At 42.2% G+C, this 27,959-nt stretch overlaps 1 protein-coding gene across 3 annotated transcripts in view; it reads left to right on the top strand.

The window, feature by feature from the left end:
* The window catches only part of znf423 (zinc finger protein 423), a 156,194-nt gene that overhangs the window by 13,146 nt on the left and 115,089 nt on the right, over positions 1-27,959 (top strand). For 2 of the 3 annotated variants that reach the window (XM_086208683.1, XM_086208685.1), the window contains exons 2-3: positions 11,549-11,602; positions 26,578-26,787. In XM_086208683.1, coding sequence (XP_086064809.1) covers positions 11,549-11,602; positions 26,578-26,787 — 264 coding nt within the window. The remainder of the gene's footprint in view (positions 1-11,548; positions 11,603-26,577; positions 26,788-27,959) is intronic. The other variant, XM_086208684.1, reaches the window with a different exon arrangement.

Here is a 27,959-nt window from a genome sequence, read left to right as displayed (position 1 = left end):
CTCAGCTCTAACCTGATGAGAAAGGCGTCGCTGTCTGGGTAACTAGAAATGCTCTACAGCGATACTAGCGGCTGGCAGACCTAATTGCTCTTCTTGGAAAGTGCAGGACATGGGGGATTTGAATGGGGCTTAATGCGTTGGGACTCGCAGCTGAAAAAATGATATTCTCTGGGGAAACAAAATCTCGATATATTTTGCAGAATTGATAAAATTGCTCAGCCCTAACGTCAACGGGATGGAGCAGTATTTTTTTTTAGACCCACTCCACTGGCTCAGTTTGTTCTGCAGGCAGGAGCAGGTTCTATTGAGTTGATGGTGATAGAGGACTGCATGGTCATGACCATTATAGCTTCTCCACCTAATTACCACGATTATTGACTCCATCCACCTTCATTATCCTCAGGTTCCACACGATAGGAAGAACCCGAGTTGTTCAGGTGTGAGAATCGCACAATGATGATATTATATGCAGTATTTCTACTAAATTCCCTAGCTGTGACCCACCACTGCAAAGTTATTACCCCGACTACGTTTTTATGAAATACTATGAAGTCCTATTAGGGGCCGTTCAGATGTCATGGTTCATGCTTGCACAACTTTAATTCAGTCTGAACCAGAGTCTAAAGAGTACCTGACCTGAACCTTGGCATGCAGTTTTGTCTAAACCCAGGGAGAGCACTGAGGCTGAGTTGATACTACACATTGAATATGCATTAACATACAGTTCTAATAAGCCTGTGTCATGAATGTCACACATTCATGACACAGGCTTATTAGAATTAACCAGACCTTGAACACAAGGCTACACAGATGTAGTAATTCCCACTTTAACAGCAGAATAAAACATCACTAAACAGACAATACAGATATCTGACCAGGATGATCTCCACAGGGGCTGATGCCACAAATGCATAATAGAGCAAAGCAAGAGCTGCTGTTTTAACACTCTGTGGATTGACCTGGACAGCATTCAGGTCAAGGCATTTTATAAGCTGTTCCATTAGCCAGGTGAAGGTGGTCACAATAGACGAATGTTCAGATCCTGAACCATTATTGAAGTGAGCCAGCTGGCATGTGGAGTGTGATGCCGAACAACAGGATCTGACTCCTACAGTGATTTAGTAATAATTACAGCTGCAGTTAGGTGCTGTCTCACTTTTTTGGTGTAAAGAGAGAGCCAATTGGAGCAGACCGTGTTCAGGCCCGACACTTTGTATCTCCATGAATGGTTGAATATAATGATCGTGTGCCACTTAAATGGACCCTTGTGAAGCAGAATTTCATCATGATGGTCATGAAATTAACAGGATGCTAGTTTTTAATGCCCTGATATAAATTATGACCACCCAACCCTGCAGAATAATGAAACCAGAGGTGTGTGTGTGTGTGTGTGTGTGTGTGTGTGTGTGTGTGTGTGTGTGTGTGTGTGTGTCGGTTAGTGTCGTATCTGCCTTAAGACTCAGATGTGATCTTTTTTTGGTTGTCTTACCTTACAGTGTACGTGGGCACTTTGAATACTGTAAGTGTTTCTTTGAGCAAACACAAGATGTTTTCATCTGTCCCACTGTTGACTTTGAGCTTGTACACTCTCCATGACTATGTCCTGTTTCTAGCAGTAGTTCATGTTTGTTTCACCCTTCTGACTATTTGTTGTCAGTCAGCATCATCCAATTATTCTATCCGGAGCAAAACATCGAGTCATTTTGTAGCTAAATTAAACTGCTTTTTTTTATCCTAAAATTATATACAGCTGTTGACGAAAAGCCTCTAGTGTTGGGTTTAACTTAAATGGGGCTAAATAATGATGCTACACAAAAATGTATTTTGTGTTAAGGATAAGATGCGTGACTTTACGTGTACTCAAGAATTACCCATGCTCCTTGTGCACATTCAATATAGTATAGTGTATATTTTTCTTGTTATTCCCATACTGAACAAGATGAGCGTATTAATCTGTCCACCAGCAATACTGCATGACACAAAGCTGTTTATTCTCTCTGTTTCTCTCTCTCTCTCTCTCTCTCTCTTAGTCTCTCTCTCTCTCTCTGTCTCACTCTCTCATTCTAATCAAGTTTGTATCAAGCTAAATAATGCCTAAGCGTGAAATTAGTGTCTTCAGTCAAAAAGCACTCCCCAGCCTGTACTACAAGAGAAGGCAATTATGTACCCTCCATACCCTCCACCCTCCAGCTCTCACTGCTCTTGTTGTTCTTGTAGTGTATGCGCGCCCTCGCGCGTGTGCATGTGTGTGCGTGTACCATACCTCATAATTTGTCCCACTGTTCTTTCACAACATTTGAGTTCAGGGTTGAGCTCAGTTCTCGAATGTTGAACTTGGTGCCTTTTATTTGACTTGTGTGTGTGTGTCCCAGTCTTTACTAGTGAGTGGAGGCTGCTGGGGGAACTTGTAGTTCAGTTATTTCTGGAGTCCTCCCCAGAGTTGAGGTACTCCAGAGGAATGTGTTCCCTCTCCTCTTGCCCTCTCTTTCTTTCTCTGTCCTACTCCTTATCTGGCTCCTCGCTGCCCTCCTTCACCTCTCATCCCATCTCTCCAGTGCTTTCATTCTCACCTTTCCACTCCTCATTTGACTTCCCTTCCCGCTCACTGCTTCCTCCACCCTACCAATCCTTTCCTCTTCTCTCTCTGTGTCTCGTCTCTTATCGACTGCTCTCCTTGCCACGCTCTCTCTGACACACAGAAAAAACAAATGTCAGATCAGAGAGGCTCTTTAATCTCATGCTGTGTTGTTTGGCCCTGAACATCAACTCTGTGCTTGTGTGTGTGTGTGTGTGTGTGTGTGTGTGTGTGTGTGTGTGTGTGTGCATGCGCATGTGTGCATGCATGCATGCATGCAAGGCTTGATGCTTGGGAGTGCATTGAAAATCTATCAAGTAATGGGCTTTTACTTAAAATGGGAGATACATCTATGTGATCTATTAAAAAAAAAACACAATAGTGTTTTTAATTATTGTGCTTCTGTCTGTATAACATGAATTTTCCTGCTTTAAACTGTAAAAAGAAGTTCACCAAGTGAACAACTATTGAAGAAATAACGTTGATTCTGATCTCAGGTTTCTCAATGACAGTGTCTCATTTTGGAGCTTAAATGTCAGGTTGGTCTTTTGGAAATTTATTCTTGTAAATATTTTCAGTATCAGATTTTTTTTGCATGAATGTGGAACCACATTCACATCCTTTGCATAACAAACTCAGCTGTCGGCAACAACTCTCATTGTAACTAGTTGAGAGAGAGAGAGAGAATGTGTGTGTCACACCTTCACACGAGACTTGTAACAAAACTGTAACAAAATGCTGTAAGAATACGGTCAAATTCTGACAGTAGCATACTGTTTTCACTTATAACAGTATGTTACTGTAGAAAACAATGCATTCTGGGCAATATTTCTGGGCACTTTACTGTTTCACATAAAATACTGTAACATACCGTTAAGAGCATTTCATTTTGGGAGTGATGTTTGAATAAACAGTAAAAATATGATACAGTACAGTATTTCAAGAGGCACATGCCGAGAAGCCATTTCTGGACTCTTCTATTGGGTATACTTGAGAATCCTCTATCACCATACGATACGTAAGTTGAAATAGCCTACCTGTTATCTTTCCTGGTGATGTTTGCTTTCTAAAAGGTACTTCTATTGAATATCCTTAAACTGTGAGTGCCAGTAGTCGACTGTAAAATCAAGAAAAAACAGTAATGTACTGTAATTCAGTACATTAATTACAGTACATTACTGTTGGTATTATTACAGTAATATACTGTAAAGTATATAACAGTAAGCCAACCATAAAATTAACAGTAAAATACTGGAACCACTGCTGCCAGAATTTTACTGTTAATTTACGGGACAATTTTTTACAGTGAAGGTAAAACAAACACATTTTTAACCTTGTGTAAATGATTTAATTATCTCTGTTTCAACTATCTTGTACCAGAAGGTTTTGAGGGGTGTGTGTGTGTGTGTGTGTGTGTGTGTGTGTGTGTGTGCGTGTGCGCGTGCGTGCGTGCGTGCGTGCATGCATGCATGCATGTTGTGATGTGGTTGAGTTATGGGATGTTGGGGCAGTTGCATAGCAACTCAGTTGGACAACCCAGCATGGTTAAAAACACAATAACCTCAAACCCACCAAGATGCTAAAAGAAGTTCTGAGGGACAAAAGGGTGAAGAGATGTGGACAGTTTGGATGGGAGGGAAAATGGCAGGGGAAAAAAGTGTTGATGGCTATTGATAAGTGCATATAGCACAAATGATAGGAACAAAATCAAGTAGTTGTTGATAAAAAGAGAATGAGGCAAAGAGAAAATGATGAGAGAGAGAAAGAAAAACGAGCGTAGAAAAAAAAATGTAGACAGGGCAATGAAGCTTGTCCGTTAGGCTTTGTGGTGTTGTTGCTTCTCTCTACCATCCATCTAAGCCCTCTGCTACCTCTGTCCCTTTACACTCTCTCACAAACAAAAACATGTGTGCACATACACTCACACAGTATCCCAAACCCCAGACTGGCCTGGTGTTTCTGGCCAGTGGCTCGGTGCTTGGGATGTGTGTTTGTATGTGTGTTTATGTATTTTAAGGCTGTTTTGTTCAGAATGCAGGCAGGCAGAGAGAGCGGTTTTACTGCTGATAAAAGTATTTGGTTAATCAGCTTCTGGCCTCGTCCCCTAACGAAAAGTGTTTGCATGTGTGTGTGTGTGTTTGACACAGGCCATTGAAGTTGGGTAGGTTCCCGGGGGGCGTGCTGGGGATGGAGATTGGCATCAGCTCTCTGCCAGTAGTGTCACAAAGTCGTTCCTGAGAGACGGGAAGGGCGGCCAATGAGAGAGTCCTTCTGGAGCCATAGGGAGAAAGCGGGGTGGGGAGGGGAGGAGGGGCCCAGGAAGTGGGTTGGAGAGGGGAAGAACAAGGGGAGAGGGAGGAGAGATGAAAAAAGGAGTGTCTAGGATGAGGGACAGACAGCTAGAGAAAGAGAGAGAGAGTTGGATGACAATTACCCTCTTGACTTCTGTCCAGCACCAGTTGTCAATCAGCTGCCCCTCTGGGAAAACAACCAGCCTATCATTGGCTGCACTGACCCACAACCCGCCTCTCTGGGCTGCCTGGCCACTGCATGATTGGCCACTGTGACCTGCTCATCAAATAGATGGGAACACCAGCCTTGGGCTGCCTCGGGAATACGTGGCCCTGATACTGTGCGTGCATACATGTGTTGTTTAGGAGGAAAAAAAGACAAAGGGTTTTCTTATTGAGGCTAAAACTGCTTTCATGGGACGGATGAGACAAAGACAGAGGGGGAGGAAGTGGGAATGTGAGAGGAGGGGAAATGTCAAGGGAGGTGTGAAAGATCGAGATGTGACGGAGGCTAAAAAAGAATAGGAGGGATTGGGGGACAAAAAAACACTGAAGAAAAGATGAAGAACAAAGCATGGACAGCAAGCAGCGGTCAGGGCAGACGCACTAAAGAGAACAAGGAACAAAGATGAAAGATGTCAGGAGATGGATAGAGTGAGGAAGAGGGATGAAAGATGTCAGGTGAAGGATAATGAACAAGGAAAGGCCGTTAGGAGAAGTTAGGGATCGATAGGGATAGATTTGATCAGTGCAGGATAAGAATTGAGGAGTGGGTCAAGAGGTGAACTGTTGCTGCTTTGCAGGACTGTGTGTGTAATAAATGAGAATTAAATTTATTTATTAAAACATTATTATGATATAGAGATGCAATCATCTCAATTTGCTTTGTTCCATGCTCCTCTCTTGATAACAGTAATGTGCTGTGAGACTAGCTCTGGAGCCTTTCTAACAAACAATAGCTCACTGTTGTGTGCAGGATTATCTGACACCGATGATCTGGTTGAACTTCAGTGATTTAGGTGGATACTAACACATTTAGGTGTTTAAGTGATTCACTGTCAGACAAAAATGTGTACATGGATTTGCACTCTATTCCCACATTACTTTAATCTGTGCCCTCTTGCCACAGATTTTCAATCTGTAAATTACACAGGAAGGGAACACTGTTAAAATTCGAATACAAAACGCTATAGTTCATTAAATCCACTCTTGAAGGTAAAGTGGATTAATTTTTGCAGTTGTTAGAGGAAAATAAGGTCTTGTTTTGTTTAATTGCGGACATATACTGTATAGACATGTATGCTGATCACAAATCCACATAACGGTGTAAGATGGGGCTGACCAATCTTTTTCCCTTGGCGGACCAAAGCAAGAGTGCCACAGAACCTTTTGTATGAACTCATTTCAGGTGATCCATCCTATGCCTGAGCATGTTTGACCCGAAAGTCTTTGACAAGTATGATTACTCTGTACAGTTGAAAAGGTGGGCTCAGGGAGGTTCACTTGGTCTTTGGCTTGGCAGACCTGTACGATTGCTAACTGTGCTCAAGCACAGAAAAGTCCATTGTGTTGTGTGACAGTGGTTTCATCGACACAAAACACAAATTGCACTCTGATGACGTAAGCATGCTCAGTCCCAGAACGTGTATGAAATGTGAGTGCAGGCCAGTGTTGGAGTGGGGAGGGGAGACAAGGCAACGGCTATGGTACAAGGCAACTGAGCAAAGTGCGAAAATGCTCTTAGGTCCCTTAATTTGATCCTGGAGTTTCTTATTTCAATGTTATTTAAGCTTTTACACAGTTATATAATAGCTTTACACTACAAGCTTAAGTGACCATGAAAAGTTTGAAACTATCTGAACCGGGAACACAAATGTACTGTTAGATGAAAAAAATTTAGCCATCCAGTGTGTGACCAGGACTGAACTAATTATTAGTGTGTGTATATCTATATCTTTATCTAGATCTATCTATATAAATATCTTTATCTCTATGTATATCTCTATCTCTGTATGTATATACATATATATATATATGTATGTATATATATATGTCTGTGTGTGTGTGTGTGTGTGTATGTATGTGTGTGTGTGTGTATGTATGCATATATGTATGTATATGATTAAAAAAATTATGTTTATGTTTTTTTGATGCATCGGATGGACCACATCAAATTCAGTGGCATGACATGTTGTGGCACATATAGTACAGGCAGCTCCTTTTGGACATTCTCCAAATATGACACCTTGTCTGACAGTGAGCAAATAAAAAATGTTCTCACTCTTCAGGGCCACAACTGAAATTGGTCTTTTCATTAAGACTTACAAGAACACACATACTTAAATACGCCCTTGTTTTATTCATATGGTATGAGTAAGCATCCTCAACCCCTCCCACACAATCTCTCTCTCTGTCACACACACACACACACACACTGACCCCCTGGTGTGTGTGTGCAGGGTTCACAGTAACGGTGTGTATCTCTGAGGGGGTTAGATGGAGGATATGGGAATCTAAATAAAGCTATGTGGGCTTGGCTAATGAAACACACTGTATTCCCCACAGTCTCATCAGGGAAAACTCTCTTTTATCAGCTGTAGAGCTACCATGCAGGTCTCTCTACAGCCTCTCAAATCTCCATTACCACTGAAAGGGCAAAGTTTTATAACTAGAGAGAATCGCTGTCACAACAAGACCAGAGATGCCTGGTGGAACCATAGCGAGGTCAAACCTTGGATTCAGATCTGCATCCATAGATTAAACACACATGTGCACACACACACACACACACACACACACACACACGAACAGCTCTTTTCATGAGAAAGACACTTCCGACTGCGCTGATGTTGACAAGATGCTGAGTTATGTGTTTTGCTCACGCAGGTGATGATAGTGTGGAATTGGGATTGTTCACAAATGTCATGCATGAGATAATGTGTACTATATCATATGATTGCACTTCCTACCCAAAATTACTTCCACATGTGTGTATGTGCTTTTCCCCATGAAGCTCAATCAATCATTACTAAGGCAATCACATTTGTTTTTAATGGTGTTGAGGTTATCATTATTGCCAAACCGCCTACCATGAAACAGGCTAGACATGATACAACATCCAACCATCCATCCATTAAGGTCGCTTGGGGGTGGGGGGGGTGGAGCCTATCCCAGCTGACATTGGGTGAGAGGCGGGGTTCACTCTGGATGGGTCGCCAGTCCGTCTCAGGGCCATCAGGAGCAGTTAGGGGCTCAGTGTCTTGCTCAAGGATACTTCGACATGATCCCCGAGGATGTGAGGATCGAACCAGCGACCCTTTGGTTGCAAAACGGGTCCTCTACATCCAAGCTATACCGCCCCATGTGTTGCCAACATTCAAAGCTCAATTTGTTTGCATGAAATCAAAGTCTGCAAACACCACCTCCATTACATTTGCCCCATATTCACTGCTGTTCAAGTATGTGGCTACCAGGAGTAAAAATAATTAAATAGTGAAGTAATATTCTAGAGGTGTTTTGTAGGAAAACCCTTTTTATTAACTCTGAGTATGTCCTTGTTTTTGCTGTGGGTTTCTCTTCTCATAACCTCTTTCATCTGTTTCTGTCTGCTGTGTTTGGCAGACGTGCTGGTTATGTTGGGAGGTCTCAATCTGTGCTGGGTTCTATTCAGGCAGACACGCAGCCTACAAGTCAAAATCCTGTGTGTGTCTGTGTGTGTATTTGTCTCAAGAACGTAGTGTGTGTGTCTGTGTGTTGTATCGAGTGTGTGTGTCCATGTTGTCCAGGGACCCATTAGTCCGTTATTAGAGCACTGTGGGCCACATCTGGCCTTCAGAACCAACTCCAGCCCCAGCTTCTCAAGGGGGATTTTTAGATCTGGTCCAAATGTTTGAGTCCTATCTGAGGTTGGGTTCTTCAGTTGTTGGAGGGAAGTTTTTCTGACCAGAGCAAAGTTTTAGGATGAAATGTGCCTTTGGTGTTTGAGTTTTAGAGTGTCAGTGGTAGTGACAGTGTGTAGGTTTTGTGTGTGTGTGTGTGTGTGTGTGTGTGTGTGTGTGTGTGTATCCGCATGCACACGCTTGCATGCTGTCATCATTTCATTTTGGTGAAGTTGCCAGCAAGTTGTAGGAGGAGCAATATCAGGACTTCTATTACATTGTAGATGTTGCATCATTTACAGTAAGGTTTCCCTGTACACATTCTAAAATAGAGTAAAAGAGAGGTACCAGTGTGTACCTTAAAGAGTACAAATGCTTCTCTCTGGAGGTCTACTGGTTTGAAAGATAACTGTGTACCCTTCAGTTCACTTTGCTGCATTTGTACCATTTTCGGCTCTGTTAACGCCTGGTATTAAGATCCCTCCTGAGTGATGCGATCAGAAGTGGACAGCCTTAATACCAGGTGTGCTCGCACTCAATGCGTCCTGAATGCATCCCGAGATCTGATCACTGAAACCACATCGGAGGTCATCAGGGCCGCATGTGGCCACAGTCTTTCAGTACTGTGCACACAAATGCATCCTGAATGCTCCCTGAGCCACATTGATGGACCGCCTCATCAGCTGATGTCCTTTTTTTTAAGTGGAAATGCCACTTCTGAGAGAGCCAACGGCAAGTTATAAGACATCTGATTGTGTTAAAAGCTCATGAAGAGATATTATAATGGCTGCAGCAAACATCTTTGGCTGGTTGGTTCTTTTTTCTGCTTTTACTCTCTGACTGATTAGTCCGAGAAAAATAGCACGGGCTGTGGCCGGTCACTCTTGTTGTAGAGCAAATGTCTCTCACCTATCAGTTCCTCTCTCTTTCTTTATCTCACTCTCTGCTCAATAATCAGACATCAGCCAAAACAAAACAGTGATTCCTTCAGTAATGGCAGTAATAGACATGAGTAAATGTTTTGATTTACATGATCCATAGCAACAAATAAACATGTTTCATTTCCTCAGGTTCTAAGCATCTTACTCATGTGTGCTGCTTGTAATAACTAAACTGCCAGTCTGCCGGGTAAATACGGCAATCAAGACTTCCATACATAACAATCCAAGTTATTTTGATGGGACAATAATAGTAAAATCTAATCCTGTTACAAGAATGTTTGTTACAAATGTCGGAGTTTGCTGTGAAAAATAATTTCCCCCACAAACCACATGTTAAAAAATAATTTCAATTGTCAATTTTCAGATTTAAAATAAATAAATAAATAAATAAATTCTTTATGTTGATCTCAGATTTTAATGGCTTGCCATGTAAAACTTGGCACGTTGTGTTTTTGGACAGGTTTTCTGAAACAGTGGATTTCTCTATGAGGAATGATTTTGTAGTACATAGTTTTAGCCCACGTTTTTTCTTTACGTTTTTTTTCCCCACTGGCTGGTTCGCGCGCGCTATTTATCTGGCAAGTCAACCTCAAACATGAGGTCAAGCTGAGAGAGGTCACGGTTTTGTTTTTATATTTTAACAGGAACACTTGGCTGATTTATAACTTCTTGTTTTCATTTGGCTCATCTCAAACGTGCAGGTCAGAAGGGAGTTGACGAGGATATGAAGTGAGAAATATGAGGAGAGGTTTAAAGAGTTGGAGGGGTGGGGGGTCACCGGTGAGAGCAGGATGAGAAGAAAGATCAGAGATGGTGAGTAAGTGAGAAGTGAAGAATTGTGTGGTGGGGAAGGAGTGTACAGGAAACCCCATTGTGTGATGGCTGCAGCCATTTCCTGTTTATGTGCCAGCTGCACTTCCCTCCTTCCTGCTTTACCCAGGAAGTCAGTGTCACATTCCAGCTCTGATCATCTCTCTCTCTCTGATCTCAAGACCTCTTGTTCATACCTGTGTGTTTTTTTCTTGTATTGTTTTTAAGGATGTGTTAAAAACAATAAATTAGATCTTTGGATGAGGAGCCTACTTAGATGGGTGAATGGAAACACTCATTTCTGCAGACTCGAGTAAAACATCAGCTATGGTAGCTGCCAGCATTAACAGAGACCCCTTGAACTTTTATCCAAAGTTGGCCTTGACACACAATTAACTTCTAGAACCTACTGAGACTGGAAAAGTCTGGTGGAAACTTCAGGGTCTATTAGAGAACGACCTGAGGTCCAGTTTTAAAAACTCAGACCAGTTTGTGTTGTACTTGTGTTACACACTGTCATTTAGTTTGCAGCAGGGGTTTTCATAGTCTGAGATGGTGGGCTTCCCCTTAGACAAAACTTGGAGTACGACACCCCCCTTCCCACGTTACAGTTTCATTTTGGGATGCCTGTTAAGAATCGTTATTATGTTATTTGATCTCATGGCGAGTCAATTGTTAGGCCAAGCTAGCCTAATATTACTGTTTCACACAACTTCAGAGGACATCAAATACATGAAAACAGTCTGTCCTGAGTCATTCATAGTTTCTGACTCTTGGGGATGAGGAAAAACGGTAACATTCCCACCACACTACAATATCACTTATCCATATTTTTTACCAAGTTACTTTCATGGAGACTGTTTAACACGATGCTCTTTTAATTACTAAGTATATATCTCATCTACATCCTGTATCTCTGGTTTCATAATTTTCATGTTCATGTTTCATGTCTGCTTGCCCATGTAGAAAATGATACAACTTTGGCTTGTTGACATACAGTTAGAATATACAGAACTTACTTTTCATTTCTCTTTCTCTTCTTTTTTTTCTCAGCGGTAGAAGAAGGCGAAGCTTCAGAGACCTGGGATGAATCAACTGTCCAGACGGGTTCGTGATCACACACACACACACACACACACACACACACACACACACACACACACACACACACACACACACACAGTGTGATAGATTTCTTGCCGGCGGTCAGATCCGCACTAGAGGCTAAAGTGTAGATACCTCAAACACAAACACACTGACACGTACACAGTTTGTAATATAAATTCCATGTGGTTTATAAAGGCCTGCACCGAGGGATATCAAGGATGTAGGAGGGGTGAACATAGTAGGAATTAGGATAGAGGGATTGGTGAAACTATTAGTAGAAGGAAAAATAATGCAAGAGAAAGAGGAGACTTGAAAGAAGGAATGAGAACGAGATGTGGAAAGAGTCTGAGCTCTCACTGGTCTCTGGAGTAAGGCTGAATGGAAAGAGAGATGACAGAGGGGATATGGGGAGAGAGAGATAGGTGCAGGGGGGACAGGAGAGAGATTTGTGTGCTTTTTCACTTCTCTCTCTGGCCTGGTGATATCCTAGGAGGAAGTATAAGAGATGGTAGGCTTTTCTTTTTGTTTTTTGTCCCCTGGACTTTGTTTCTCCTTGCAGCTTGTCCAAACCAAGTGCTCTATTTTCTCCATTCTGTCCCTTCTGTCTTGTGTGATTTTGATCCACCCTTGGATGCACGTGGTCCATACTTCCTCAACCAACTGCTCTTCTACGTTCATGGATAAAATGACAATGTCTATCTTGTCAAGGAAGAAAGACAGCAGGTATCATTAGGATGGACAGTCCTGCATAATGTGGGATAATGATTCAACCAGTGCAGCAGATGTCTAGTCGGAGCCAACCCTGGCCAGACTTTGAGTTCAGTTCAATCCACTGATGACCAATAATAACTTCCCAAACCAAAGACGCCATCTTTTTCTCCCCTCCAGGATTGGAGAATATAGTACTAAATGTAATTGACTTCTGAAGAAGACTTAAGAATTTCAAATAATCCCAGCTGAGAGTCTGTGACCAGCAAATTGGTGCTATTTTATTTGAATGAAAATGTTGGTACTTAAACATATACAAAAATGCACTATAATTCATTTCTAACTGATGCATTTGTGAGTCAGGAGTGAGACATCAAGAAATTTGCCTGTGTTTCTGACGACAAGATGTTCTTAGCGAGACATTTGAACATTTATACTGCATTTCAAACCAAACCACTATCTATATCCAGTTGGTTTGCCTTCCCCAACGTAATCAGCCCTGAACCACAGCATTGTCAAATCTATGCTCAAATATTGAATTTCCCCTGAGAAAAAAAAGGAAGGTCCAGCATTTAGCCTGAGGTTGTCATTGCTCAAGGTTTGATGGGTGTAACCCCAAGTGTGGACAAATACAGTCCCACTCTAGCCTTGATGTCATGAACCCAGCATGGGTAGGGGAAGCACCAGCATAGACACCAAAACCCCTGTATGCTTGCTCATCCCTTTAAGTGTTGGGGAGGGAAGTTTACTTTGCACACCAGGGTTGGTACTGTTTCTTGTAATTTATACTGGTAAAGAAAACAAAAAGATAAATAAAGGCCCAAGTTCTGAATTTCACATTTTGTTTTACTAATGTTCATAGTAGTGTAAACCCCGAGTTAATGTCAGCTAAAACATCGCCTGTTACATTTTGTTGTCTTCAGGGTCATCCTTTTCACCACGATGCGTTCAAGTACTGAAATTTGGTACCGTTTGATTTATATGAATGAAGTTCATTAGTACCATGACTCGGTCAGGAAATTTAAAAGTACAGGGTGTGGTGCACAGCCTGCCCTGGTGCCTAGACCGCTGGTGTTTCTGGACATTTGTAGGATTCTGCAAAAATAATTTACTTTTTGTACAGTATCATACAAATTTCTCATGAGAATATGCTGTATTGTGATCAGTTTGTCAAGATTAGCATCTTCTTAACTGACTAATCAACTGAAAAACTGCTGTAATTAGTGCAGTATTCCTGGTGAAAACAGATGCATCTGCTGGGCCAATGTGACATTCCCTTCAAAGTTGTCATTTGTGTGATCAAATGACGAAGTTCCTAAACATGGTAGAAACAGTTAGACTGCTGGAGGTGCTCGCCAGCTGTGGCTAGTTGTTGCTGAGAAAGAGAACAGTTAAACTCTTCCTCTGACTGGATCCCAGCAGGGAAATAAGATACTGCTGAATATGGTAAATATACAGTTATCTCTCTCTCTGCCTCTCTTGGCCCGTCTCTCGCTCAGCTCTACAGGGATGGGAGGATAGGAAAGTATGACCCTTGGGGTGTCTATGACGTCCTGAAGCCTCCCATCCTTGGCCCCCTTCCTCAGACCTGAGCTAACTCTCCTCCAGGGGCAGCTGTACCTGTGTGTGTGTGTGTGTGTGTGTGTGTGTGTGTGTGTGTGTGTGCATGTGCATGTTAAGGGGGGGGGGTGCTGACTGAGGTCCTGGGTGGCTCACTAGAACTGCTGTGTGTGTCAGTTCCTGCAGGAAGTTAGAGTCCCATGACACACACACACACACACACACACACACACACACACACACACACACACACACACCTCAATGCTATCTCACACTCTTCCTCCCATAAAAAACATACTGTTTTATATTCCCTTACTCAGGCTCTTTTTTTTAGATTTTACCGTAAGTTTTCAGTCCTCTAAATCTGTACGTCGATGGTTCGTTCTCACCGTCATTTTCTCCCACTATTTTTGCTGCTGAATTCTGTTCATATTGGAAAACAGAGACATGTCTTCCTGTCGCTTTGTAAATGGACTAAATTCGAAATCTTGCCCCCCCAACTGCACCCCACCTCCCTTCTCATTTGTCTCTCTTTTGCTTTCTGTGGAAAATGTGTGTTGAGTTTGGAAGGACCCACAGGAGAGAAGGCGGAGGAAGGTGGGAAAGTGACTCGGAAGGGAATAGCATCAAGCCAATCTTTTCTCACCCACTCCTACATCCCCTCCTTTCCGTTCCTCCTCTTCCTCCTTCCCCCTGGCCTGCCAGAAAGGAATCCTCTGAGGCCAAAGGTGCCACAACACCCCCTGTCTCTCCTTTCCCACATGCCCTTGTTGCTCCTCAGTGGGACAGAAAAGCAGCTTGTCCTCCCCTCTTCCTCTCTTGTTTCCTCTCCTGTTCCCTTTCACCCTCAGAGTGCTGTGAGAAGAGAAGGAGCCCATTTGCCAGCAAGAGAAAAAAGTGAGAGTGAGATAGTTGGAAGGGAAGGTAGCAGTATAGTGGTGTGTTGAGACTCTGACAGTCTACAGTAGACTGCACAAACACACACTCACTGTTTCTCTTGGAGAACATAGTCACAGAGTCCCATACAGAGTGAGCCAGTAAGTCTTCATGGAAAACGTTTGTCAGGTCCCCAAGCTGAAACTGAGACTCGATGCAGTATTGTTATTCACAATTTGCGTACTGTGTGTGTGTGTTTGGGTGTGGGGACACAATGGTCAGCGCCAGAAAGTTCCCCTCACCTCTGAAATGTCATGTTTTTTCTCTGCGTGTTATAGTCTGATCAGTTTATGTGCACAGTTCTCAAACTAAAATTGATAGCTTTCAGATGCTAACACAGTTTAACCAGCAGTGGTTATTGTGTAATATTTGGACGGTTACAAGGTAAAAAGTAGGAATATTCACGATCACATTACAGTTCACAAAACAATGCAAGCTACCAGGCCAGAGTGCTTGTATGATATTGATTCGCCAACACAGTTTCATGCCAGGTGACATTGTAATGTAATCCAACAAAAGAGGAGCCTTATTCAAGGTTTTACTGGATAACTCCACATCAGCATCTGGCCACGTTCACATGAAAATATAACAGCAAAATAATTAATGCAGTCTAGTTTTTGTGTTGCACTCGGTGGACCGGAGTGTGTTAACAACACTGAAAGTTATTTTTCAGTGGATGTATAAAAGGGATTCAACTTTAGTCATCGATCAGTAATGAAATGTAACTCATTTCAAACTGGCCTGCACACCATGAATATGTATGCTTGGGTCTGTGCATGAATGTCTCACCATTTGGATTAAACGGTCACCACAGTAATGATGATGACACTAGCTCCACTTTTTTCAGTCAGGTCAAATTCCCTGTATTCATTGCAATATATAACGGACAATCATCAGAATGATTTCAACAAAAAATTCTGCCTAATGTATAATAGCGTCAAAACACAACATAGTGGAAAAGATAAAACAATGTGAAGATCTAGTATTTAGAGGGCGGTACGATGGTGCAGTGGTCAGCACTGTCACCTCACAGCAAGAAGGTTCCAGGTTTGGGCCCCGACTTGGGCACAGGGTCTTTCTGTGTGAGTCTGCATGTTCTCCCTGTTCCTGTGTGGGTTCTCTCTGGTACTCCAGCTTCCTCCCACAGTCCAAAGACATCAAGAGGGGACGAGGCTGATTGATACTCTAAATTGACCGCAGGTGTGACTGTGAGTGTGAATGGTTGTCTGTCAATATGTGCTGGCCCTGTGATGGACTGGCGACCCGTCCAGGGTGAACCCCACCACTCGCCCTAAAGATGGCCTGGGATAGGCTCCAGCCCCCCTGACCATTAACAGGATAAGTGGTAGAAAATGGATGGTTGGATGGATGGTTCTACGATTTAACGACAACAGAAATAAAATTCTAAACAGCATAATAAAATGACCGGACAAATGTTAAGTCCAACATTTTTAGATGATTGAAAGACACTGTACATCCATCCATCCATCCATCCATCCATTCACTCACTCACGTGAAGTGTTGGCTTGTGCGAAGACTGTAAAGGAATGATGTCAAATTTTAAGAGGAAAAGTGGAAAAGAAGAGAATAAAGAAAGATTAAAGCCAATTCTACTGCTCTCCTGGTTTTTTATGATGTCCAGAACTGAGGAAACAGGACACTGGCCCCTCTCTCTCTCTCCCTCCCTCTCTCTCCCCTTCCTCTCTTTTCTTTTCCTCTATCCCTCTCTCACTGCTTCCCTCTGGAGGTACATAATGTAGTTTTAATTTCCCCAAGGCTGCCACAGGAAAACAGCTTCTGTGTGTGTGTATATGTGTGTGTGTGTGTGTGTGTGAACTATTATTGCCTGCTTGTGACAGTGCATCTGTGTTTTTGTCTGTATTGCAGCATTTAAGCCCTTTGTTAGTGGGTTGTGTGTGTGCACCCAAAATTCAAATAAGTGAGCAGCTGTCAACGTGTTTGTATGTTTTTCTGCTGATGTATGTGAGTCTGTGTTTTTGTTTGTGGGCAATTTTATGTGTTTGTATGTTTACAGTGTGTGAACGCGTTTGTGTGTCTATTTTCTTCCTACTTCCATGACGTGAATGGCTCTTTCATCATCCTGTTACCAGACATGGTGTTGGGTGCTGATGTCCCTTGCTGCGGCATGTCCCAGGAGTCTGTGTGTGTGTTTGTGTGCAAGTGTAAGTATGCGTGCATATATATGTGAGTGTGCGACTGGTACTCTGTGCCTCAGCAGATCTCCTCCCGCGGGGAAAGGCCTTGTATTGTGAAAACACACAGCCAAGCTATGGCGGGGGAAAGAACATGAGATGGGAGGCAGAGGGGAAGAGGTGAAGAGAGATGGCTTCTTAATATAGCATCCTACCATACACCCACAAACACACATATACCCTCACACAAGCAAACAATGACGCAGAGGGTGAGAGAGGCAGGGGAGTCACTCTCCTGAGAGAGGGAGAGAGAAGGCCTGCGTGTTGTGTCCAGCTGCACCTGTTCAGCTTGTGTGTGTGTGTGTGTGTGTGTGTGTGTGTGTTCAGGCACACTTTCAGTGCAATACATGCATACTGTTCTTTCTGTCTGCCCACTTGTCAACATTGGAGCTACTGTTGTTGAGGCATTGTGCTTCAGTTCCTAATTAACAATCTATGATAGTGAAAGTTGATTCAACACTTCTTTAAAATGTAATAATCAAGAAAGTTAGAGGAGCTCCTTCATCATGGTGGTATTAGCAAGCTGAACTTAGTTGACTGGATTCTTAGTGATGGTGAACATATTTAAATGATTTCCTATTTCTGAGGAGTTTGTAAAGCTCGGACTGCCTGGGAGTAGATATGTGTTTGGCCAACCACCGCAGCTGCTGATGAATAGCGAACGGTCATTTCTACCTAGCAGGAATGAGGGGCCCTCAGGACATCGTCAATGTGAAAACTTAGATTCCTTGTATTTTCCATGCCATCCCACTGTCACTATTGTTGTGTTTGGTTTCATTGTCAAGCCAATTTTAATTTTGGATATGTCGAACAAAAGGACATTTTGGGAATTTGGTGCATTTCTATCATCTGGTTTGGTGTGAATAAACTAGGCTCCTAGGCTGAGCTGCTAGAGGCGTCTGACTTTATACATGCTTGTAACAAATGGAGCGATAGAAGAAGTCGTTTTGGTCATCTACAGCCGTCTACCGGTGAAAAATGGAGAGAGGAATTACTGGGCATGTATTTGATACATTGCATGCTGACAAAGTTTGGGAATATTCAGGAGTTTGGGGTTCCATCTCCCATTTTGAACATTTTTACAAAAACACCTCAAGCTGTTGTTAAAAAAAACATCATTAATCTTATAAGTAATGGTCAAAAGCCTGCACCTGTGAAATGCTACACAGATCTGTAACACAGATGGTCCCAAACTTGTGCCAGACGAACAATAACAAGTGGAAGATTTAAAGATATAGACTGTAAACAGCTACGTGTGTGTGTGTGTGTGTGTGTGTGTGTGTGTGAGTATTTAAAGGTCCAACTCTTTGAGTTCTCAAGCAAGTGATGTGTTGCATGTCCAGTTTGAGGCTCGTGGTCCAGTTGAAGGTGGTGCTGCCTGGCCAGGTGCCTCTGAGTTCTAGTTCAGTGTAGAGCAGAATGAAAGCCTTGTGTCTGGACTGTTTGGTTTCTAAATATTCTCCTGGAAGCGCCACACACACGTTTTCCCACCTTTTGATGCCTTTTTAGGTTTACCCAGACATAGGTGTGTGTGTGTGTGTGTGTGTGTGTTTTATGCGTGCTTGGCCAGCAGATATACATCTCTCTCTCTCTCTGAGCAGCTGTGTATGTGTGTCCCAGACAGACCACAGTACCAGCTTCTGGCTGCCAAATCTGACACTTTAATAACCACCTTACCTTTGCAGTATTACAGTATGTTTTATTCCCCTTTAACTCCCTCTAGCTCTGGCACTCTCCTTCAGTGCACGTCTATCATCCTGGGGCAGTTCAGGAACATTTCCCAGAGTTCATTAGTTCCCTGGTTTTCTTCCCACAGGATCTAAAGTGATGTACGATGTTCATACTGACTGTGTGTTTGATTTTTGGTGTTCCAGTTTGTGTCTACACCAACTTATCTTGGCAACTGCTCACAACAGTGCCATGAAACCAAACTGTGGGATGGAGAGTATTCATATCGAGTGGATTCAGTGTTTGAGGTTCTGCTTTATCCCATTCTGCTGGGAGAACACAAAAACCTGTAATTCTTTCTCCGTCCCTTCCCGTATGTTTGGTTGGTTTTAATATCACTTAGCTCCTTTAAGTCCTCGATGAACTCATTTTAACATGAGTAATGAAAGAATATAAATACACACACACACACACACACATGAACACACAAACATATGAACACAAAGTGTATGAAAACACACATACTCTTCCATGAGCCTAATGAGTGGTGATTAGTGGGTCTCAGCTGGGCGTGGTTAAGCCGTGTAACATCATTCTGCACTGTGGACTCTACTAATTCACTTCTCTTTATCTAATTACCCAGTGCGCGCGCACACACACACACACACACACACACACACACAAAAAGCTCACGCGCCACATGCATATATCGCTCCCGCAGATATGCACAGTGACCTCATTATTCCTTAGGTATCCATTTATTTATTTATATTTTTCATCTGCTAATAAACAACCGTTGTCCTTAGATTACTGAGCCTGGTGGCTTCAACCAAGAATATTGTATATTTGCTTTCCTCTAGAGACACGTGCTGTGAAACATCTTTCCTCCTCATCCCGACCCAAGGTTGCATGCTGCCACACACTCAGGCCTCCACGTATAATCACACATAATGGTGAATGCAAGTCTTTCCAGAATGTCAAGAGGGGCAAGTCATAGCTCCCTGTGTGTAATGTTCCCATATCAGACCCTCACAGATCAATATATGAGATATAACTTTATATATTTGGGGATGCACGGTGGTGCAGTGGTCAGCACTGTGGCCTCACAGCAAGAAGGTTCTGGGTTCGAGGCCCAGCTCGGATGCAGGATTTTTCTGTGTGGAGTTTGCATGTTCTCCCTGTTCCTGTGTGGGTTCTCTCCGGGTACTCCAGCTTCTTCCCACCGTCCAAAGACATCAAGAGGGGACGAGGCTGATTGATACTCTAAATTGACCGTAGGTGTGACTGTGAGTGTGAATGGTTGTCTGTCTCTATGTGTTGGCCCTGCGATGGACTGGTGACCTGTCCAGGGTGAACCCCGCCTCTCACCCGTAGACGCTGGGATAGGCTCCAGCCCCCCCACGACCCTTAATAGAAAGGAATAAGCTGAAGACAATGAATGAATGAATGAACTATATATATTTAAAGTGATTATGGTGCTATTTCATTTCTTTGTATACAATGTTTAAGGGATTATTCTCAGCTACCATCTGATCTCAAGGAAATGCCGACATGCAGTATTGGCTCTGTTTATATTGTCTTATCTAATCACGAGGAAGACTTGCAAGATTTACCACACCATTGTGCATCTGCCCCCAACAATAGTTTCATGCCTATTTCTAGGAACCCAGAGTACTGCTTGTTTTCTATACCTATCAGCTAGTTACTTTTATTTCCTTGAATTCCCTGCATCTCCCAGGTGCAATCCAGTCCCTCATTACTTGACTAGAATAAAAATCTGCTGGGCTCTATAAAGACAGTTTGAAAACTGCTGTTCTGAAACATGTTTTTGGGTGAAAATAAGGACTCTTATCTCTCATGTGGAACCTTAATTAAGATGTAAGACAAAAAAAATATTTTTTTTTCTTTGAGTTTAAGCTGTGTGTGGGATATGGGATACATCCTACAGTTATGCTGTAGGTTACAGCCCCTCGCCTCCCCCACCCTTGAACAAAACTACATTAGCTTGTTTGGTCTTTCATGTGGAATGTATAATTTCTGTAATTTTGGCTTTCTATACGAAATTTGTCTAAAACTTTTGTGATCCCCAGATTAGTTGATTCATTTGAGTATGATTAATGCAACACAGTAGTTAGATCAGGAATTCTATTCCTGTGATGGAGCTCTGCTAAGATATGGATGAAAGGGCTGGAGTGTAGACTATTCAGTCCTTTTTCCTGAAAAATAGGAGAAAAGCAGGAGCTTAAGGCTGTCTTGTAGATACTTGGTCTCTTTCCCTCATTAGCAGTGTCAAAACAATCATTAATGCTGTTGTTCTTGTGGAAGTCAGAGATTCATTGTGTCATCAAATGCCAATCGAACATACAGCCTACTGACTCTCTGCTGCTTCCTACTCAGATTTTGCTGTCATGTGTGAGTTGTAATAATATAAAAAAAGAGATCCACATCATGCTTGGATAATTGCTTTCACATTTGTCCACATAACAACAAAACTACCTTTGAAATGCTTTTCAGAATGGAGTTAGGTTAAGCTATAATTTCTCCCTCAGTCTTCAATGATCAGTGAGCGTAAACAATGTGAGACTATGGAGCTGCCATGCAAAAGCAAATATGAAAAAGTAAAACTACAGTTAAAGTGGAAACTATTGTATTTCTGACATTGTTTAGGCAGGATGCAAATAATGTAACAAGGAGGTGCTGATTTGTCCATTCTGGGTAGTTGCAAAATGGCAGGCTGTAGTTATAAAGGGCTCATTTTAACATACAAACAGATCAATCTTAGGTGTCAGATGATTATACAATGTTGAAGAAAATATAGTTGCACAAATTAAAGTCATTTTCTACCAAAGCATCCCTCTAAAACCTACACACACATTTAACTAAAAGAAATGATTTTGACCTATTGTGTTCGGAAGAATGTGTGTGTCTGTGCTTGGCTCTAGCAGGGATGTGTTTATGTGTGTGTGTGTGTGTGTGTGTGTGTGTAAGAGAATGTTCAGTTATTCCTGGCGTAGGGACAGTCTGTGACTCAGAGATAATGGTTCTCTGTAGAGCCAGTGTGTCCATGCGTGTGTCTTTGAGCGACTACGGCGATATCCTGCTGACGTGTGCATGTGTCCGTATGGGTTTTTTGTGTGTGAAAGAAGGATATTTTGTTTGAGTTTGGTGGTGCACGCATGCTATTTGTTATGGACCACTGTTGTATTATTCAATCAATACCCCAACACACACACACACACTCACACAATGCACACACACACTTCTGCATCCACGAACTACTGGGATTTGCTTGCTTTCATTAAGTAGGCCTGCTGCATCTTTCTGGGGTGATGTAGAGGCAAAAAGGTGAGTTTGTTTTGCGAGAAGTGAGAGAGACATGAACAAGAAGGGTCTGATTGAAACTCTGCCCAGATTCAGGCAGATTAATCTCAGAATATTTCTGACATGCAAGTACCACATGGTTATCAGACAGCTATGAGTATATATTTGGCTCTGCATCATAAATTCTTCTTTTAAAAGGTGAGCTGTAATTACAGAGCTGACATGCTGAGATGTCCATTTAATCAATATGTTATGCTGGGAAAGGTCTCTGACAACATTAATACGGCTGAATGACCAAGACTGTATTGCTCCTAAAGCATATTCCAAATTCCTGATCATAGCCTTATAGGAGACAGGAATTTGTTCACAGCATTAGTATTAAACATCAGCGTAACATATTCAATGTCTTAAAACACCGTTTTGATGTAACAAACGCTGGCTTAGTGTGCAAGGAAAAGCGAAGGGGGTAGATTTCAAATTCAGCCAACCTGGCGTGTATACTTTTGTCTTTGCTATTTTTGAGAAGGTGCTATTTTAGACTGAAAAGCCTTCCGTTGCCTCATGACACATTGAGAGTGGAGACAAAAAGAGAGACTGTGGTTTAGCCAGGGGGTCTGGTGTTTGAAAGTAGTAATGATCATAACAGCTACAGTTTCTAGTAGCAGCTGACGGTTACAACACGCTTATTAAGGCCCCCCATCTACTTCTCTCTGGGACCTGTAAGAGGACACATAATTATCCTGTTCATGTGTCTGCGGGTGCAGTGAGATGGGTGAATAGGTGGGGGGGGGGTTCCACACATATAAATAGTCACCACCGCCAAGCCTCTGCCTCTGTCATCCCTTTATTCTTTCAATCTTTCTTAGCCCTCTGCACAGTGATTGAGAGCAAAAAAAATGACAAGCAAACAAGTGGACTCAGGAAGCATGAATGAGGGGATGAGAACAGAGGGTTGTAAGATGGCAGTGACGGGAAAGAGAGGGAGAGAAACATTAAGAGGTGCTGAGGGAGTCAGATAGATGGAGGAGGATAGAGGTTTCATCTGACTCCTCCCTCTGTTGCTATGACAGCAGGTTGTGTTGGCATGCACTGGACTTGGCACTGCCCTCACCCCTGACATCACTGCACCCTGGGGAGAGTGAGTGAGTGAACACATTATGTGTTTGTGTATGTTTGCTTTTGCACAGGCGTGCATGAGATGCTGCATTGCAAACAAGAAAGCAAAATCCCAGTGTGATAAAATCTGATTGTTTCCAGTTCATATATTGACCAAGTCTATGGCTTATTTTAATATGCTGTCGTAAAAAAACAGTATGACATGATCTACATCTTTCTGCACTCTTACAATGACCGATCCTCACATGTTTGACATTGTGTTGGGTAATGTTACAACACTCTGAATGGCAAGCAAACACAAAATACCACATAAATATGCAGAGTTTTGTGGCGAGGACCTCCTAAAAGGAACGAATATTTGAGGTCATGGAAATTTATTTTAGGCTTTCAGTAAATGTTTGACATAAGTTTTCCCGTATTATGAGCAAAAATGGTGGAATACTTTAGTTTTGGCTGTGTTTTAAGAACAGTTGTCTTTATTTTATTAAAACTAAACTACTGTGGAACATAATGTTATGCTGTGGTCATGCTGGCGGAGGCAGGTGGACCATCATGCAGTACAGCAGTAGTCAGCAACGTCTTGCAGGATTTTTTTTTTTTTAAATGAGAAATGGCATCAAACCAGAACCTGATGTCACAATAAAAGGATATAGGAAGTAAAGCAAATCAAAGTAATAGAGGAAAGTGACTTCACAATAAAACAGGAAGTATTCAGTCCAAATCTAAGATGGTACAATAAACTGAAAAATGCCCCAAGTCCAATGAAGAAAGTCTTAACAGTGACAGAGTGATTTCAGTTTACTCCATTTGTTCTAATCACCTCCCAGTCACATGTGTCAGAGCTGCTGTCCAACATACACACAACTACACAAATTTACATTCCAGCATGTGCACGTTTGTCTAATTGTACACTTGTGTGTTCATTTAATGCTAATGTCCCCCTAGTGTGTAGGTGTTTGCTTATAGATGTGCATACCCATGTATTTTCATGTGAATGTCCGTGCATCTGTGTATACTTGTGCGTGTTTTTGTGTGTGAACATGCACATGTGTGTGTTTTGTCAGCAATGGGGCCACTTTCTCTCCCTGACCAGACGGTGCTCTCACCACTGGACAGATGGCCAGCACCCTCCCTTCTCTTCTTCCTCATCTCTTCATCTAACCCTTCTTTTTATCCCTCCATCCCTGCCTTCCTCTCCTGTAGCCCCCCTAACATCCCAACACCCCGATCCCTTGTTCCCTACCTCCCAGCATCCCTCTGTCCCTCTCTCCCATCACTCCTCTCCATACTAAATCAATGGAGTGGATCCGCTGCTCCTCAGTCTAATCACTCTAACTTTCTCTCTCTAATATAGACATATTCAACCTTTTCCCCTTCTATGAAGAGACATCAGTGCAGTGCCTAAGTAAATGTCAAAAAGAGATATTTCACCTGCTTCATACATAGCTGTCTTTGTTTTGCACAACCACAGCAGGCTGGTTACAGCTTGACAGCTGAAATAATGACTTTTATAATTGCCATTTGAGAATTGTCTGATCTGATATGTTCCCTTCCTATAGAAGCTATATTCGATTATTTATCTTTACAAAATCTTTTATTCATGCTGAAGGATTTTGTGCACTGTAGTGCACTATATTTTATTGTTGGACTGGAGAGCTATTTCTATTCCTATCTTGAACTTGAAATAGACACGTAGAGTAACAATTGTATGTCTCTATTTGACTGAGTGAACCAGCAGTATCATTACCTCCACCAAGGAGGTCATGTGATCACTGCTGAGCAGGATAACTCAAAAGGTTTGGTATACAGTGATAGCTTGAGGAACAATCAAATAGATATTTGAATTGATGCAGATCTGATGATGATGACGGTACGTGCTCTCCCAGTGGCCTCTAGCTTGTGAATATACCTGCTCATGTTGGGCTGACAGCTATGATAAAATGTGGTTTTGATGTTGGACTTTTAGCGCCAGCATTGCATGGATGAAGTGTCAAGGATGGCATGTCATAATAAATGAATATAATTTCCTTTTCCTTCTAATATAAAATGATATCATAAGCTCCTAATGGACCTGAATAAGAGTTTTATCATATTTGACCTAGAACTGCACTCACTGTTTTTTATGAAAAGCAATTATTGACTCTCTGTAATGGCCTGCTCTTCAAATTTACTGACAGAGATTAAACTTTACAGAGTTACCATTTATGAGATGCTCCCACTGTATAAAATCAATCCAACACATTAGCCCTGCAATTAAATCTTTAGGTTTTTTTTTCTTTCGATCAAGAAAGAGTGGTTAAGTAGGGTCGTTGGTGGTCTGGTTCGTTTAATTTCTGGCTCTCTAATCTTTGACATGTCTTTTTGCAGGCAGACCTCTCCTCTCCTCTCCTCTCCTCCTTGCCTCCTCCTCCTCCTATTAAGCCTGTGTCTTCAGTGTCAGTACTATTGGATTCTCAGCGTTTATAATGTGATAATAAGGTGTGAAAATGGACACAATGGAGCAGTGAGGATTGGGCCGACACAGCCTTCCAATGGTCCCTGCTCACACTCTGCCGGTCTGCTACCAGGACACACACATACTCACACTTCTGAAGTGATATCCCACACACTCTGTGTATAAAGTCAGGTTACACACATAACAGGGAAGCACAGAGTGTAGAGAAGCCAAAATAACATTTACAACATTTATGCAGCAAATAAAGAATTCATTTTATAAATGAAGCAAAATGATGATCGAACTCTTTAAGCAGAAATGCAAAACTAAAGTTTATGGAAAGTAAATGAAACATGAGTAAAGAGAAAAGAAGTGAGTAGAAGGGTATATCTATATACAGTATAATGTGTATGTGTGTGTGTGTGTCTGTCTTAAACAGATCTTTTGATGCACCTTATTATAAATCACTTACAAGATTTAGTATCCTGGTTTTCAGTATCGGAGTCCAATATCTTGATTATTGTGAAAAAAAAGATTTATTTTGTTTGTCCAACTAAATCTAAAGTACATGTGAATATGTTGCAAATTGTACAAAGTTAGACTTGGAAAATATGGTTGGGGGGGTTGGGTATCAATTTATTTAGACATTTGTTCTAACTTATCCAAGTTGACCTTTTCCCTCCAAATGAGCCAACTGTGGTGTTTAAGTTGAGGGGGTATCAAGGTGGGTGCTAAGGAGAAAAAAACCCTCATTTCAGGACAGAGGAGGAGCTGCTGTGCTGTATAACATTGTTCTTTGGTCATTTTGAGTTAGTCCACCGTTCGACAGTGGTGTCACTTGCTTACTTGTTATGGAGCTGACACAGAAGGTCCATCAGAATGGAGCTTGTAGGGGAGTACCATCAGTCACTGTTCTGGACGAGGAATAGCCTATAGCTTGATTGCAACTGTGCCTGATAACCAGATAAATGCACACTTGCACCGATACGTATGGCTATAAGTTGTGTTTGTGTCCTCAGAAGTCCCGGCGTCTGACAGAGAGGTGGAGACCAAAGACGGTCAGGGGGCAGGTGCTGAGGATGGAGAACCAGATGAGCATGGTGACCGTGACGACCGCGATCATGATGATGAGCTGGATGATGACTCTATCTTCACCTGTGACAACTGTCAGCAGGACTTTGACTGTCTGGCCGAGCTCACTGAACACAGGACCAACCACTGCCCAGCTGGTAAGACAGTCGCAAGTCTTCTGTCTCCGCTTGACACAAACACGTCTGATGTACAGTTACACACAGAATACATCACAATTCTCTCTAAAACATTCCGAGTGAGGTGGTCAGTCATTTTTAACTGCAACAGCTTTGAAAAGATATGGAGACTGCTTTTATCTCTCTCAGACACTCTAGATATAAAACCCGATGGGACAAACAGCAGCATACTTTTGATTTCCTTTATTCTCCCTATTAGTTATTTCTTCTCGATGTTTTCTACTTGAGTATTTTTTTCTGATTTTTTTTTTATCATTTCCTACTAATTTACTGTGGAGAATTTTTGTTTTGTTTTGTTCTATTATAACCTGGAGTTGAAATGGGGAGGGGCTCAGTAAAGGAGATTAAAACGTGAGCATTGAGTTTCCTTCTTTTTCCTGTGTACTTCACCTGTTGATACTATACAAAAAAAACATTTTTAAAAAGTAGAGAAATCCTGTAGTGAATGAAAGTGAGTGTTGAACCATGAAGGTACATGGTGAGAGTCTGATACTGATTTTGTCCATGGTGATTTCTCGTGCTGTATATTTTTCAGCAGGTTTTATTCACAAGTCCACTAATGGTGCTGATTCCTGAGTGAGTCATGCCCTCCCAGTTTCTGAATACCAATAGCTGGTGGATTCAGTTATATACCCATGTGTCCCACAGGGACAGTAACACACACACACACACGCACACACACACACACACACACACACACACACACACACACACAAAAGCCGTTATTAGTACTGGTGTAATTAATGGAGGGACTGAAAGGAACGCGGCAGGGGCATCTGGTTCCTACAGATTAATCCAAATGCTTGCTTAACAAGCCAACACACGCACACACACACACACACACTTGCAGACTGCAAGGCGTTCTCCCTCTTAGAATGTGTGTGTTTACATTTGATATGGGGATGAAGAACTGGGAAGAGGGGGGGATAGAGGGCTTTGTTTAAACCGGTAAAGATAGTGTTTCCACAGATTGTGTAATATAGATGTAAGACCTCTGCCTCAGCAACCTCCGATTCACCCGCCGGCTTGACATGAATCACAGCAGAACCATCTGTCTTGGGTCGCATATCTCGCCATTCGGATGCTTGGAGATGGAGTGTTTGTCTTCACTAGATATTCTGAACATCAACAGA

This window comes from Aulostomus chinensis, chromosome 7, assembly GCF_037954235.1.
Source record: "Aulostomus chinensis isolate RoL2024-O1b breed Wild chromosome 7, RoL_Achi_v1.0, whole genome shotgun sequence".
Taxonomy (NCBI): Eukaryota; Metazoa; Chordata; class Actinopteri; order Syngnathiformes; family Aulostomidae; genus Aulostomus; species Aulostomus chinensis.
Note: the sequence above shows the minus strand (reverse complement) of the source record. Positions and strands in the feature narration are given on the sequence as shown.